This window comes from Neolamprologus multifasciatus, chromosome 19, assembly GCF_963576455.1.
Source record: "Neolamprologus multifasciatus chromosome 19, fNeoMul1.2, whole genome shotgun sequence".
In the NCBI taxonomy this organism is placed as follows: Eukaryota; Metazoa; Chordata; class Actinopteri; order Cichliformes; family Cichlidae; genus Neolamprologus; species Neolamprologus multifasciatus.
In genome coordinates this window covers 19,274,226-19,291,207 of record NC_140457.1, presented here as the reverse complement: position 1 = coordinate 19,291,207, position 16,982 = coordinate 19,274,226, and the positions used below count along the sequence as shown (strand labels likewise).

At 43.4% G+C, this 16,982-nt stretch overlaps 1 protein-coding gene across 3 annotated transcripts in view; it reads left to right on the top strand.

Annotated features, from left to right (window-relative positions):
- Window positions 1–16,052, top strand: part of kif26ab (kinesin family member 26Ab) — a 68,175-nt gene extending 52,123 nt beyond the window's left edge. Inside the window, exons 6-16 of one of the 3 annotated variants that reach the window (XM_085143411.1) lie at window positions 1,803–2,015; window positions 3,075–3,168; window positions 3,805–4,067; window positions 4,912–5,095; window positions 5,827–5,986; window positions 6,307–6,469; window positions 7,284–10,536; window positions 11,096–11,289; window positions 12,142–12,165; window positions 12,351–12,501; window positions 12,584–16,052. In XM_085143411.1, coding sequence (XP_084999537.1) covers window positions 1,803–2,015; window positions 3,075–3,168; window positions 3,805–4,067; window positions 4,912–5,095; window positions 5,827–5,986; window positions 6,307–6,469; window positions 7,284–10,536; window positions 11,096–11,289; window positions 12,142–12,165; window positions 12,351–12,501; window positions 12,584–12,765 — 4,881 coding nt within the window. In that variant the 3' untranslated portion in view covers window positions 12,766–16,052. The remainder of the gene's footprint in view (window positions 1–1,802; window positions 2,016–3,074; window positions 3,169–3,804; window positions 4,068–4,911; window positions 5,096–5,826; window positions 5,987–6,306; window positions 6,470–7,283; window positions 10,537–11,095; window positions 11,290–12,141; window positions 12,166–12,350; window positions 12,502–12,583) is intronic. The other 2 variants (XM_085143412.1, XM_085143413.1) reach the window with 2 other exon arrangements.
- The last annotated feature ends 930 nt before the right edge of the window (window positions 16,053–16,982 follow it).

The window sequence follows — 16,982 nt, the reverse complement described above, 5'->3', positions numbered from 1 at the left end:
ATCCGTGTACTTTCCTGGTTCCTTTGTGTCTGCCTCTCTTTCACCTGTGGAGTCGCACGTGAAATAACATTTCCAGTCGCTTTCACGGCTTCTCCGGATCTGTTTCATTCGAATTCAATCAATGTTTCCAATCAGGTGTAGGTGGGTCACTTCCACTTCTCCACTTTTGACCTAGACACAGTTCTTTCAGGTGTAAGAAGCTGAGTGGATGGAGTCATGCCAAGCCTCACTAATGGATTTTGTGGGGGATCAAGGGACAGGGAACCAGGGGCCATTAGCACGGAGTCCGAGGTGTGAAAATACTACAGCCAATCCTCTGTGGCCTCCACTATCTGATCTCTGCCAACGTAAATAAAACAGAGACATTAGCTCACTTGGTAGCCTCTGTCTGGTGGACAGACATGTGGTTGTCATATATGGAAGCCCTGTTTAAATGACATAGATGACATAAATCTAATTCACTCAACATATGCACTTGTCAGTCACAACAAGAGTCCCCTGTGGAGTATAAAGAGTGCTTGCACTTGGGCTGTGGTATCCAAGATAAATTCACTCACTGAAAGAAAAGGTTTTCCAGCCACATTGTTTGTGAGTGCTGGAGTCTAGATCTGTAGCAATATTAATATACGAGTCAGGGAAGAATGGTCCTTTTGTGTAGGCGTGAAGATGGTGGAGAGTCCTGAGCTGAGCAAAGCAGCCTTATGTCAAAAAGGGAAGAGAGTTGGTTGTATTTTAAGGGTTTTATTTCAGTGCCTGAGAGGCACCATAGGTACTTTTTCAACAAGCTTTAAAATGACTCTGGATTGAGTTCCCTGTCATGTATACTGTAGGACAGAAGCAATTCAGCTGATGTAATGTTAGGCGCAGCACTAAATACTCTGGGAGTTGACAGGGACTCTAAAGACTGCTAAACATATCCAAAGAGCCATTTCTGTTCCCTGTCAGTCACAGATATATTTCCAGAGAGCCTTTGGAGAAATAGAAGTGGCGCTATCTGACCATCAGATTGTAAAGGAATATAGAGATGTCAGAATTTCTAAAGAGGTGTCATATAGCCTGACACACATAAGCACACCCACACAAACTGTGCATCTATGCATTAGAGACATAGATTGTCTGTAAAAGAGGTCCTACCACAAGGCATGAATGGGCATGTTAGTGAATCAACATCTTTAGATGCAAGATGCGATCATGTTTAGCGTACCATGTTGGCATCAAGAACTATATGTTGACCTGGGGAAGGTGTTAAGAATCTACGCTCATTTTATAAATATAATATGTCTCAGAATATAGCAGGGTGGGTCACTTGACGGCCAGTCGTTTTGCAGGCAATAGAGGGAAAGGAGAGAAAAAGGAGAGTGGAACAACAGGCAGGGAGGGCATATGCTCCTGCACTCCCACGCTGGTGAGCTGTTCCTGGTCCAGAAAAAACAATCTCTAGTGGGATAATCCCCCATCAGGGAGCTGCACACACACCGATTTCTAACATTTTCAGCTGTGACTTTCAATACTCACCTTGCTGCCTTTTACTAACACCATTAGCCAATGTGTTGACCCAGGGCGAGTTTCCATGGTAACTTTCAGTGTCCATCAGCTCTGACAAAGTGAACGTGATCTTAATGCATAAACGCTGAAGGACCTTCAGTTTGCAACTTTTATATTGAATGCCTGCCATATGTTTTTCCTGTCTCTTCGCTTAGTGCGCTATAATCAAAATGTCTGTCTTTTTGTCGTGTTTTTGTGCCATCTCAATTTCTAACACACCGCTGTTCTCTCTTTTTGCTTATTTGATGTTGCTTTAGGTGAAAGTGATGATGCGTATCTGTCCGTCTCTGGAGGCTGCAGACTCCTCAGAGTCTCAGTCTTTCTTGAAAGTAGACAGTAGGAAGAAGCAGCTGACCCTCTACGATCCCGCGTCCAGCCCGCACTCTAGTTCAGGGCACAGGAGATCCGCCACTGTGGCCGTCCCAAAGATATTTGCCTTCGATGCTGTTTTTACCCAGGATGCTTCACAAGTAAGTGCCAGTGTTTTTGTATGTGTGTGTGTATTAGAGCAAGAGAGCTATTTTTCTATTTGTTATCAGGGAATTCAGCCTCTCAAGGGCAAAGGGACGTCTTTATACTTGCAGGGTGTGACCAGAGGCTTAGAGAAAAAAATGCCTTTCTTGGGTCAAGGGGCATTCTTAGCAACACGGGCCTAACAGCTGGGCTTTTAAGCCCTCTAAGGAATGATTTGAATCCACTCCGCTTATATCTAACCACTCCTTTCATAGGACAGCTATATCTAACCTCAGCCATTTGGAAAACACAGCAGGCATAAGTGCTGAGATCAAAGTCAAAGGTCAGATATACAGTATGTTTAGTACATGTGACTTAGGAGCGGATCAGATTCGCTCTCTTCTCATATTAAGACAAACACCATAATCTTTTAAGAGAATGACTCAATCTGTTTTTGCTCAAAGACAAAATTAACAGAAAATCTAAGGTAATTTGAAGTATTGTTTGCATGTCGCCATGGTGCAGCGAACTCTAAATAACTATGACAGCAGAGTGTAGGATGTCATCACCTGTGTAGGATATCCAGAAAAACCTTACTTAACCTTACCTTACTTAATTTTTTTTAAATTAAGTAAGCTGCTGATGGTTAAAGACTAAATGTTTCTGCTACATAGTTGAGGCCAAGCTGCTAGATTGTGCTGCTGGGACAGCACTGCTGGTGGCTAACAGTAACAACAAGCTGTTCTGCTGTTAGAGGTCTTGTTTGCCGTGTGATGTATGGGAAGGGGCCTTTGCTGCTGAAGCCTTGCCCCAGAGGACCCGATTGCCTCGACATGCAAGACACGGAAACAGACATTACCAAACAAACACACACACACACACACACACACACACACACACACACACACACACACACACACACACACACACACACACACACTTGTGTAATTAAAAATACTTAAACTAATAACATGAATTGGTGTAAGCAATGCCAAATGCTCACTGTGCCTGTTTTACAGTGTTCCTCGAATTGCAAACTGACTGTGAAGGGCTTGTCTCTTTGTGTTTTTCCACAGGCTGAGGTGTGCTCAGGGACAGTAGCTGAGGTCATCCAATCTGTGGTGAATGGTGCAGACGGCTGCATCTTCTGCTTTGGCCAAGTAAAGCTCGGTAAGCTTCTCCACTGGCAACAGATTAGAGAAGTGCCTTTGTTAGCCAAAGAAAACTCTCATTGCTCTTTGTTAGCTACACTTGATGTCCACAATTGGCTTAGCGGTGCACTGGGGTGAGTCAAGGAATGGGTGATTGAAGGAAAAGGAATGGATAGTGAGTCTGGCGTGGGGGTGAGGGGTAAAGTGCTGCATTCAGGCTTCAGGGCTCAGTCTGTAATTAAAATCTTAGTAATTGGCCTGGCCAGTGTTCTTAGGCTGAAGGGCCTGCTTTTCTCATGCAGCTGTTTCCAGTTTCTGTAATTCTGTGCAGAATGGCTGTGTCTGGAACAGGTTCTTGGATTAGCATTTGATTTAAAGGAAAAAAAGTTATTATTATTTTATTTTTGCCTTTCCGAATATTACCTCAAATCCTCCACATCTGCCATTATTAATTTTTTTTCAGCACCATTTGTTTAGCAGAATAACCCTTGAGAAAATATCCAATGCCAGTGCCTATTTCTTTGTGAACTTCAGGCCTATTTCAGACAGGTTGATAAAAGAAGCAATTTTATTTTGAACATATAGTGAGTGCAGCCGGCTTCCACACACAAGGCAATATTTTTACCCCCCCCCCCCTCCTTTCTTACATCCTCAGGCAAGACATACACCATGATTGGCAAAGACAGCTCCACTCAAAGCCTAGGCATTGTGCCCTGTGCCATTTCTTGGCTCTTCAAGCTCATCAACGAGCGCAAGGAGAAGACGGGCACGCGCTTCTCAGTCCGCGTGTCTGCAGTGGAAATCTTTGGAAAAGATGAGGAGCTAAAGGACTTGCTGTCTGAGGTGTCGGCAGGCAGCCTGCAGGAAGGCCAATCCCCGGGAATCCACCTGAGAGAGGATCCCATCTGTGGCACTCAGGTGAGAAGTGTTCCATCTCTCCACTTTTTCTTTGTTCACTGATCCTTTCATTCTCTCTGTGGGTTATAAAATATTAGTCTGACTGAGTATTGATCTTTTACTGTCTAGGCTCTAGCTCTTTTTTTCCCCCTCAAAGATGTTTAAAGTTCTTCGAGTGCAATGTGTGTATATATATGTGTGTGTGTTTGACTTCCTACCCTACCTGCTCTTAAAACCCTTGCTTTATATTTTCTACCCAACCCTTCTGTGGTATTGATGGCTTTCTTCTTACCTTTGTATTGACTCTTCTGTCAGCATCCGTCAGCATCTATTACTGATGTATTAGTGTCAGCCCTAACGCCAAAGAAGTATTACTGGGTGTGTGTGTGTGTGGTGGGAGTGGGAATAGCAGAGGGGGGTTGTGACTGTATGTTTGAAGGCTCTCACAGGTGTTGCTGTCAGATGTTGTTTTTGGGGGATATGCATGGACTCTAACTTCAAAGGGTGTGCAGTACTATGAATCTCCCTCTTGCGCTTTCCTTCAGCAGCTATGTGTACCTTCTCTCTTCTGCCTCCTCCTTCCTTTCCTTCTGTATCCCACCACTACCATCATCACATCATGTTGAGGTGAAGAGCCCCTGCCTCCTGCTCCACTATTACCTCTCCTAATCCTCCTCCCACTGTGTGCATATCTGCTGTTTTAATAGCCCCTGAGACCCAATCTAATGGGCAAGAAATGTGTGGCAGAGTCCAATTAACTGGTTACCTTCTCTTTCTCGTTTCTCTCTGTCTCTCTTTCTTTTAAACATCAGTCCTTTTTCGGATACCCTGACGTTATTCTCTGGTTTTCTTTTCCGCCCTTCAGCTTCAAAACCAGAGTGAGCTTCGTGCCCCAACTGCTGAGAAAGCCGCCTTCTTCTTGGATGCAGCCATTGCTGCCCGGAGCACCAGCAGACCGAATGTTGATGAGGACGAGCGACGGAACTCCCACATGCTGTTCACACTGCACATTTACCAGTACCGCATGGAGAAGACTGGAAAAGGGGGAAGTTAGTATTATTGCATTACTACTGCCCTGCAGCATAGGACCAGAAAGTTGTCCCTTCAAATTTATAGTAGAAAATTATAGAGTGAACCATGCGCAAGCAGCCAGATTAGTGAATGAAGTCCACACTTGCTCTAAAAAGTACTAAAATACAAGTTAATCTAGATTAACAGGCTCCTCCATTTAGTTATCACTAATTGTTGTTGGGTTTTTTTAAAACATAAGCTCTTTAGATGGCTAAGTGGATTTGATCGCACTTTAGCTTTTAATGGAAAATCGCAGGCTCTTTTTTTGCGTTTGATGAATTCATTCTGGTCTCTGCAAAACAGAAATGTATTTGCATGCTTGTAATACATTGTGGTTAAGAGTAAGTAAAGCCTGCTGGTTTATGAACAACATCAATCACCAACAGGAAAATGTGTAGCTCTGTGATTTACAAGGACAGACGCTGGCATTCGCCCTGTCTGCATTTTTAAATTATTCGATGGGGGACTGTGTTTCTAATTGTCAGTAGATTCGCTCGTTTTACGTGTCTCACCAAAGGAGACTCCTTGTTGCCATGAGTTACACATCTGGTGGAGGTTTAGCAGTCTGGCTGCAGTCTTACTCATAAATAATCCAGACAGCTCAAACACAGCTATGCCACTCCTGTCATCAGGGCACTTTGTACAGGCAACTTACTCCACATAGGGAGTGTCTGTTTTGCTCACCTGGTTCTTCTTCTGCCGTTGGCAGTGTCGGGTGGACGAAGCAGGCTGCACCTTATCGACTTGGGGAGCTGCGAAAAGGTCCTGAGTAAAAGCAGAGATGGAGGAGGAGGCTTGTGTCTTTCCCTGAATGCACTGGGAAATGTCATAATGGCTTTAACAAATGGAGCGAAGCATGTACCCTACAGGTGAGAACACCAACATGAGGTTTTAGAGTCGGCTGCGTTTTAGCTTCCAAGAAACTGTATCTATATGTTAATTGTTTCAGGCAAGTCACCGCATGTGTTGTCAACCTCGCAGGTTTTTCTGTGCGACTGTTCAGTTTGTTTAGTTAGCTGCACAACAGCTTTCACTGGGGTTGCACAAGATTATATTGTAGTTACTCAAGTATGAAAAGATTAATGACTTGTCATCTGGGAGTGTTTTTCAGCTCGGAGGATTTAACGTGCCTGCCCCAGTAAAATATTACTGGGCTGTTTGCTAATAACAATGTAAATGCTCCCTGTAGAGACAGCAAACTGACAATGCTGCTGAGGGAGTCCCTTGGCAACATCAACTGCAGAACAACTATGATTGCCCACATCTCAGATTCCCCAGCCAACTATGCTGACTTGCTCACCACTATCCAGCTGGCATCCCGGATCCACCGAATGAGAAAGAAGAAATCTAAGGTACGGCGTGTAAACATGTGCAGTAACGCACTGATAAACCGATGAACAAGCGATATGAAATTCCAGTGACACCACTAACGATGCATTTGTATAATTTAGGAACTTATTATAATCCTTATAAATCTTAATAAAGCTCCATTTAATGTTGCTCATTGTTTATAAATGATAAATGAAGAGTAATCGTTATTAAACATTATTTCATCATCAAGTGTTGCTATTGTAGCAATTACATTCCTAATGTGCATGCGTAACTTTAATTACCTTCATCATAAATCACAGCATTATTAAAGTCCTTAAATTTGTCTTCCTCGTGTAATTTTGGAGCTATTACGCAAATGAATGTGTTATTGCACAAATGAAATATTATTAGTGCAGTAAGTCAGAGCTAGTTTCTCTCAGCTCCTCAGCACATAATCATGTAATCAATACCACCGCCTAAGGAAGTGTGTGATGTATTCCCTTAGATTAGGGAAATATATGCTCCAGATAATTAGGTGAAATGACAGCATGTATTTATTTAGTCCCCATGATTATAATGCAGGCCGCAGACAACAATTTGCATTATTGACATTAGTTTCTGTGGGGCTATTGATGTGCACTTTTAACCTCTAGATAAATATTGACCGGTAATATTATAGGAATTAAAATATGCTCTGAAATGGATTTTGCTGCAAACTAGTAAGATATGAATCTGCTCTAAATTATAAGAATTAAAGTGATTTTGTAAATTGCAAAGTCTGTTATGTTCATTTTCCTTTTATCATTTTGTGAGATCATTTACAGATCTCTACTCTGCTCTAACTTGGTTTTGCAGTATGCATCTAGTTCATCTGGAGGTGAAAGCTCGTGTGAGGAAGGGAGGATCCGGAGGCCCCCCCACCTCAGGCCTTTTCACCCTCGGACAGTAGCCCTGGACCCAGACCTGCCCTGTTTGCTCAGTGACCCAGAATACTCCTCTAGTAGTGAGCAGTCTTGTGATACTGTTATTTATGTGGGCCCTGGGGGAACTGCAATCTCAGACAGGGAGCTTAGTGACAATGAAGGCCCACCTGCCTTTGTTCCAATTATCCCTTCTCTGAACAAGAAGAAGTCTGCAAAAGAGGGCCCTCTGGACAGAGACCATTTCTTTAAATGCAACACATTTGCTGAACTGCAAGAGAGGCTTGAGTGCATAGACGGCAGTGAAGAACCTACTGCTTTTGTTGGAGAGGGAAAACGATCCCAGGCTAGCCCCAAGATGGACAAATCTAAAGAGAGCCAAAGCTCTGTTTCACCAAAGACTGTAGCAAATTTTTCTTACAACCAAGAAGGTATCTCACCCAAACAATCTCCTAAATCGGTCCCCCCGCAGCCATCTTGCAGTCCCAGTGCCAAATCTAAAGTTGACAGTGCCAAGAGGCAATGCATGCCTGTGGAAAGGGTACCATCAGAGAGTGTTCAAAATGTTTGCAGGACCAGGGCTGATGGTGAGAAGGCCTTGGTTTCAGAAAACAAGGTTAGTGCAAACAAACTGGCACCTGCCGCTACCCCACCTACTGAACCTGTGGTGAGAGAGAAGATTTACTCCAGCAAGAAATCCTTGCCAAAGCCAGCCCCGCCTCCTTCACAGCAGAGAGAAAATACTGACAATGAGGAAAGATCAAGCACCAGAATGCCACCTGTGGGAATGAGCCACCAAGCTGCGAAAAGAAGGGATCCGTGCACTTCGCCTTTACTTAGAGCTCCGGTGGAGGTGTGCCAGGTACGCTCGACGTTGAGGGAAAGATGTCTGGACCGGGACATCCTTAGAGCGACCGTCACCCTGCAGCAGCCTGTGGAGCTGAACGGAGAGGATGAGCTGGTGTTCACTGTGGTGGAGGAGCTATCTATAGGCAGTATAGTAGATCAAGGCCGGCCATCGAGCATTATTAGCTTTAACAGTGACTGCTCTCTTCAGGCCCTGGCCTCTGGTTCTCGACCTGTCAGCATCATCAGTAGCATCAATGATGAATTCGATGCCTACACATCAGCCGCTGGAGGGTCAGAGGTGAACATTTCAGTGGTCACAGCCCCTCAGGAGGGAGGAATGGCGTGTATAGACAGCAGAGGTTCATCTATCAGTTCTTGGCTGAGTGAGGTTAGTGTCTGCACCTTGGAAAGCGAAGGGGCTCATTCCACAGACGTCTTCCTTCCACAGGCCAAACACATGGGCCCAGAGGCCACCGTTTACTTTGACTCCCTGGATATGTTTAATTGTGTCTCCTCACCTAGAAATGCCAAGAACTCCCTAAATGACAGCGGATTTAGTTTTTCTGAACTAGACAGTGATAGCGCTGCCTCAAGCAAGCTGTCACTGACAAAGTGCCCCCCATCACCGGAATCAGCAAAAGGCTCCCTAAAATTTACATCTAAAATAACTAAAGCTCACTCGCTTAGCTCCTCCCCACAGGGCCCAACTATAGTCCACTCCAGTCTTCCCAGGAAGATTAAACCTACCTCATCTATCTCTCATAGCAGCAGCAGTAGCAGCAGCAGCAGTAGAGAGCCACTAAGGCAAGAGGTTAAACAGGAAGATCCTTGGACGTGCATTGACAACCACTCTGAACCTCAGTTTTCTGACTCCAGCAATACCAGCAAATTTCTCAGAAATCCCCCCAGTGGCATCCCTTCCAGCAAAACGTCCAGCAACACCAACAGTGTACCTCGCTTTCCCAATGTGCAGGGGTCTACCTCATCCCAAAGGGTGGTTGATGGCTGTGAGAAATCAGCCAGCAGGAATCCACCCAGCAAAATGCCTCAGCTGAGACGAGGTGCCACCACCCTGGGAACAGTGCCCGTCATTCATTCCACCACGGACTACAAGGGAAGCCAAGATATTGTTGCATCTGCCACAAGCCTTAAATTTTCCTCTCTGGGGAAAAACAAGGCCAACTCACAGAAAGCGAGCAATTCCGCTAAACCCGACTGCACCATGCCTCCTCCTCCTCCAGTGAGAAAATCCAGTCTTGACCATAAAACGAAGACACTGTTGCCCCAAAGTGCCTTAAAGACAGCATATGGGGAGGCAGGAAGGACCTATGGAGCGAGGGCGGCTGTATCAGAAGATGAGCTTGAGGTATGCCACAGAGTAGACAGTTTCAAAACCTCCAGCCTCAACACGGCCAAAGTTACCTCCAGCTTGAAGGCCAAAGGGCCTAGAGGAGAGGCTGGGCAGCACTATGGCAGTCAAATATCACTGGAAAGGTGTGAAAGTCTGTCCTTATCAGGTTCCAGAGCTGCGCTTAGTAGAGAGAACAGCGGGGCAAGTCTTGGCAGCAGTAGTAGCAAATCGAGCAAGTCCATTTCGCGATTCGGTATTCCCAATTCATCCAGTGCTCCTATTGCTTCCTGTCCATCCTCCCCAAGTGGAGGAAATGTCAGCAAACCTGGACAGGTAAAAGCTTCTGTAAATCCTAGGTCATTGGGAGCTGTTAATGGTTCTAAGGCACGTTCACTATCAGCCAACAGCTCCAAGGGCTTAAGTTCTTCCACAAAGTCTTTGGCCGCCCCATCTACCAGAAACACTAATGCCAACCTCCCTCCTTCTGGACGGACATCGGCTCCTCGGACCACCGCTGCAGTCACCAGCAAGCCTGGAAGAGGCACTATTATGGGCACAAAGCAGGCCATTAGAGCTGCAAATAGCCGTGTGAGTGAACTGGCAACAGGCAACATATCAGGAAAACACGTGAAAGCTTCAGCAGACTCAGACAGTGGGAATGACAGCGGGGTGAATGTGAGTGAGGACAAATCCCCAGTAGCCATGCTGCCTTCTCCATACAGTAAAATCACAGCACCCAGGCGGCCTCAGCGCTACAGCAGTGGCCACGGCAGTGACAACAGCAGCGTGTTGAGCGGGGAGCTACCTCCGGCGATGGGACGCACAGCTCTGTTCTACCACAGCGGTGGCAGCAGCGGATATGAAAGCATGATCCGTGACAGTGAAGCCACAGGCAGCGCTTCCTCTGCCCACGACTCTATGAGCGAGAGCGGCTTCTCATCTTCAGGGAGAGCAAAGAGCTCCAAGTATCCCAAGAAGAGAGCAAACGGTGAGAAACTAATTTGGGATTTGGGGGTTTTACAAGTAATCTAGAAATGGGTAATATTCACCAATATTGTGATATACATTTCGTGGCACACATCCGAGTAATAAATTTGTGCTGTCTCAGAGGAAATCAACCATAAATTTGTGGATCCATTGTTATTACAACCACAAATGGGCATTTCATCGGATTTTGTTTCCTTCTGAATCAGCAGCATGCATAATTCATACGTAGAGTAAATGCGAAAAACGTTAATGAATGTTTCAGACAAGGCATCTTTGATCTGTGTATTGATCAAATAAGAGTTGAAGATGGGGATTTTTATGTAGGCCATTGTCTCGTGTATAACTGTTTCAATTCATGTGGGATAAACCAACCTTTTGAATCCACATATCTCATGAAACTCTTATAAGTATGCAGTCGCCACAGCTCAGCCAACCACTGCAAAGCCTTGCATCACTTTATATCTCAGAGTGGGATTTATATATTTTTTTCTATAGATCCTAGCAAATGCTTCTGTTGTATGTTAGCAATCTAATTGGTGCATGTCTGCCTGGTGCTTTAGGCTTCCAAAGAAGACGGCTAATCCCAGCACCCCTGCCAGACACAGCATCTCTGGGGAAGAAGGTGAGCACAGCAGGTCAGTGGGTGGACTTGCCTCCTATGTCTGGACCACTGAAGGAACCCTTTGAGATCAAGGTGTATGAGATCGACGATGTGGAACGGCTCCAAAGGCGGCGTCAGGAGGAAACCGCAGAGGTGAGCAGACACAGGTCACAGCTGGCTTGTTTTGCTGGTTTAGTGGTTCATCTTTCTGAACCCTGTTTTGGGTAATGTGAAGTCTGGGTTGATGCTGTGTAAATCCCACTTGCTAAGCCTTAGCAGCATTTTGCATCTGCACCATCAATGCCATACGTCCTTTAAGATACAATCACACTGACTTGCAGTGTGGGAATTTCTTAGCTCCCTTCTCCCTAGCTTCTTTTTAAAGAACAGGACAGGAATAATATGTCCCAGACGTCTGACCTTCAGCCAGCTCGGTGGCAAATCCTGGAGTTAAAATGTCTGCGTCTCCAGATTCCCAGTGCTTGGTATTTTGGCAGCACTCCTTGGGAATGTCAAGAGTTCAGTAGGCAATTACCAATGAGGGTTAATTGGTCTGAGTATGACCGATGACTCGCCTCACTGCTGAATGTGATGGTGATACGGTGGGGTGTAAAAACGTAAAAGAAGACTGCGGTGAAAAGATCGGTCAGAGAATGTGCGATGATTGCGAGGACACCTGACACCGACCCAAATCAGCTCAATGACAGCAGTCATCACTGAGCGGTCTGCATAGCTGACGCCTCCTGGGTCATTAACTGTTTCCATGAAGTGCAGCTGGAGGGGGATTTTTTTATACGTATACATATGAAATCAATGACAGGTGGAAGTCTGATTTACTTTTCTCCTCATCATCAATGTCAATTTAGTTCTTTTAGTGTTTTTTGCACCTATTACAAAATTCTAGTTAAAATCCACTGTAAACAGAATATGTTTTAATATATAACACTCTGTCTTGTCCAACACACTAACTTGTTTTATTGTTTTTTTTTCCAATCCCGTGTTCAGCAACCATTCCAAGACGTTGACAAGGTGAGCTCGTTTTTCAGAGAAACTGATGTTTAATTAAAAGCAGCACAGATTGTATTACCAGCGAGCCAAATGTGACATACATTTGGCTCGCTATTATCTGTTTGACTTTATTTCACTTTTTGAACTTTTTAACTGCATTTTTGATAGTTACTTAAATCAGTATAATCTGTCTTTTTCCCTCTCAGGGCCTGCTGTATTTTAACAATAAGCTGAAGATGCTTGAGAGAAGGCAACAGCAAGTGAAGGAAGTGAGGGCAAAGCATCAAGTGTTATTGGAGGAGCTGGAAGACACGAAGGCCCGACTGATGATGGACCCCAGCAAGTGGATAGGAGAGTGTAAGTCACTTTGAGAGTAACATGACAAATAAACTTTGGTAGCAGACAATGTAACTAAATCCTGCTTTCCTCATTCCAACAGTTGAGGTGGACCAGAATTTGGATAAAGAATCTCCAGAGTACCTGGAGGCCTTGACACAGGCCACAGAGGAGCTGGAGTTCTGCGTCAACCTGTGCAAGGCCCGTGTCATGATGGTGACGTGCTTTGACATCAGCATGTCAACACCTGGCACTCAGGAGGGGCTACGTGAAGTCGAAGTCTGAGGACAAAAGTAAGTAGGAGCGGGAAAGGAAAGGGAAGTGAGAAGAAAAAGAAAGATGAAATGTAGCAGTCAGTGTGAAGAAGAGCAAAAGACAGAAGTGAGATGAGAGTGGATCTTAACATGTAAACAGAGGAAATCTTGACCACCTAGCTACAGTGCCTCATTACCAGGACACGGCAGAGGAATGACACATGAGCACAAACGCTGTTGCCTCTATGGCAAAGCAGTGGCCATCACCTACTCAAGAGTCAATGAACAACACCTGGAAGTGCCTTTTTTATCGTTTTGTTTCGAGTCGTTATTTTTCCTATGGCGCAGGTATCTTAAGTGTACCTACTCCCTGAACATATTGCTTTTAAGAAAAATATTTTATATTCCATTGTATAGTGTATTAAATGAATACGTGATGTGTACAAATGTCCTTTTTATGGGAAAAAATAAAGTAAAAAGAAAAAAGCAATAAGCTAATGTTATTGCTCTCCCAGACTGCCTTTTCTCTTGTTTCAAACCTCAGTCAGCATTTTATCCATGATCATTCAGCCTCCTGCGCCTTATGTTAACTCTCTGGTTCTGTAGTTTTCTAAATTTTCAAACTGGACTATGTTATTTCATCAAGGACTGTATTTGCTGTCATCACTCATCTCCTGCCAGCTGGCCTGTGAAAGCTGCTTGCAGGGTAGAGTGAATTGTTTTTTTTTTTCCTCCAGTTGCCTTGTTCAAAATGGGTCTCAGTGGATGCACTTAGGTAGAGCAGCAGTTTTGTTGTGGGAAGGAGAGTTTATTCGAACTGTGCTTGCCCATGTTTATCTCACTAAAATAAAAGTTTAAGCCAAAACATATCAATCAGAGGGGCACTGTGATGGACGATAAGTGATTGTTCTTGATTCAGCCATTCTTTCTGGTGCCTCAGTATGTGGTCATGCAACGTAACCTTCCCTCCACTCACCTACAATGATCATATGATGACTGGTTACACTTCTACCGGTGCCCATCAGTGAGCCCACTATTTCTCTAAATGGGCTTTGACTGGGGGCTTTTTATATACTGTAAAATAAAAAGGAGCACTGATGAGCACAAGTCAGCCAGTCTGTTAGACACTACTTCTTTTTTAAGTGCTACCAAGCCTCAGCTCTATGCATTCCAATACATTTACTGCAACTACAATAAGAACCTCATTACCGAGTAAGGGCAACCACCTAGTTTGTTCTCTTTTGTCCCTACTCTACTAATTTACTAATTATTGACGTTGATCTAATGTCTCAAACGAAGACTCCAGAATTTCTCCATAAAACGATACAGTGAAAAGCAAAAGATTGCGGCATTATTTAGCAAAATCAATCATGGCATCAGCTCTTCATGGCTGCCAGAATGTGCTTATGAATCAAACAGCTGACACGGAGACAAAAAAGATGATTGGTGAAAATGATTGTTCAGAAAAACAGACTGGCTTTGACGTATCTTGCTGTGTTTGACTTCTATATCTATGACAAATACGACTTTGTTTTCTTTGTTTTACAAAGATGGACTATCTCAGGCCCTCTCTGAAGATGCTGCATGAGATTTTTAATCACTTTTAAGAATGATTTCTACTCCATTTTTTACCATTCTAAATTTTTACAATAATTTCTGTGTGTTCACTAATGTGGGGTTATGCTCATGAATTAAAGAACTATTACCAAACCAAGACCTTTTTTCCAAGAAATTATTATATGTAAGGTCATATTTCATATCAAAACCCATATTTTCTAATACCTTTGTTTTTGTATAGGATTTTCAGACCCTGTGTATAAATGTACAATATGGCAGCTTGTGTTTTACTTTTACAGTACTTGTGAATAAAATGTTCCTTCTTACCGATGATTCGGAGTTGACTTTTTTCACCCTTTCATGTGTTTAATACTATTTATTCTACAATTGTTTTCACAAAATTCCAAATAAATACTTTTACTACAGTGGTAGCTTAAAACAGCAACCAACCAGGAGAAACCTTTGCCACAGGATTACAAAACTAGACATGGCACACTTGCCCTTTTGTTTTACGTTTGTTTATTCAGCATCTTCTCTTTTAAAATGAATGCGTGTAGAAACAAGTGCTTTAGTGAATGAGCAAGTTGTTACCCTATGGAAGCCCGTTTCTGCCACAAAAAAAAGCATCTGTAACTCGAAATTTTGAGAAAAGCTGCCGAACAGTAATCTACGTGAATGACGTAATTTCCTTGTTACTCGGAAGCTGAAACCTTCAGCTACAAATGCTACAGCTAAACTACCGGTATTACAGCCAGTCATGAATGCACAAATTGCTGAGTATTTTCAGCTTGGCTTCACAAATGATGAAATGCTTGTGTTATTAGCTGAATCACATGGCGTTACTATCAGCAAACGTACTCTCGAAAGCGCTAATTTGTTGCACATTCCTCTGCGCCATATCCTTCCGGATAACAAGAAAACAATGCCATTCACATAGATTACTGATTGGCAGAGCCAACTCGAAATTTCGAGTTACTTTTCTCAAAATTTCGGCTCAATTTTGAGTTACGGATTTTTAAAAAAAAAAAAAAAGTATTTTAGTGGCGGAAATGGGCTTCCATATTACTCCAGTCCATTTACCAGTATAGATCCATATACTTTTACATTCACATTGCAAATGTCTGTTTTCTGTTTTTAAGAGCTTTGTAAAATCATTCTTAGCTTTATTAAGTTGATTTTCTTCCACAAAATAAAAAAATATAAAATCACACAACAGACTGTATTGTCCTTGTCTAATGAAAGCATTGATATTATTGTAACATCACCAAAGCACAGAATTTGTAGTACAAAGGATCAGAAGGCAGATCTGGAGACAGAAGGGTGTGTAACCAATAATGTGGCTCCAGTGAATCTAGATTGACTTTATAGAAACATCTATTTATAAGTAGCAACCCTGATAATATTCAACATCTTCTTTCTCATGAAATCCTTATACATTAAGGAAAAGTCCATTATACTGTTCCCTGAAGATTACAACCCGCTCTTATTTCCCCCCTTTTGTTGACAGGTAACTTAGCCGACTCTGCACTGAAATCATTTTCAGCAAAGGTCTAATTAGGCTGGAGATGAGAGTACCTGAGCAGATCATAAAACCGGTTCAATTAAACAGGAAGCAAGATGCTTAATGTCAGATCAAAGTGTGTTCTCACAGCAGCCAACTCAGTGTTCTTTTTTTCTACAAGGACATTATTGTTACCTCCCAAACAAATTATGAATTTGTAATTTGGCTCAGTTTTCCTCTCGTTTATCTCCATGTTTGCACTTTGCTTATGTGTTTGGAGCAAAAAAAAAACTAAGAGTGAAATGAGAGACATTGACATAAATGGACTTGCTGATTCAATGCAGCTACATTAATAGCAGCTACACGATACAACTGTCAAAATGTTGAATATTATGGAGCGGGGCAAAAAGAGAATGTGGAGGACTACAGCGATTAATTACTATCAGGAGAACCCTCGGCTCAGTGTGAAGTCCTGTTGAGTAATATGCTGTTGCTGTGTGGATGGAGAGCCAAACTGGACCCTGCTGTGCAGTAACATCTTGTCTCCCCCTTGTTAATTCTGTTTTGATCAAACACACGAGGAGTTGGTTTAGCTGACTGGCAAAGAGCAGCTGGTCACCGTGTTTATAATCAAATTCTGCGAATGACCCATGTGTGAGGTTTTGACACATTTCCACATCTTGTAAAGGTCACTGTATGGAAGAACCACATCAAATGCGCCACACGCAATGGAGGCATATAAAATGTAGGAAACTGTATCCTTTAAAAAATTCTCAAGTTATTCTTTAGCCAGCAGTGATTTGGCAGAAAGTAAAAGCCTTCTGACAAATCACTCAAAAGCCTGTCAGCCCTGTACCTTGTTGCTCTTGGGAAGCGTGTGTCTGAGTGGAAACATTTGGCCAAGGCTGCTGCAGACGTCTGATGGTCCCTGAGCACAGTCAGCCCCGTATATCCCAGCCTACTTGCCTCGGGGCTCTGATCATAAGTAGGGGAGCTGGGTGTTGTGTGAGAATAAAAATGAGTTCACTGAGAAGTCAAGAGTCCCCCTCTCCTTCACCCTAACCTGGCACTGACCCTGTGAAGAATATATACTGACATTTTTATATGATATTTTTTCATCAAGCACAATTCCAGTCTACTCAAATTTGAGTCCATTTTATATTCCTTTCTGTCTTCTTTGTTCTGTTATC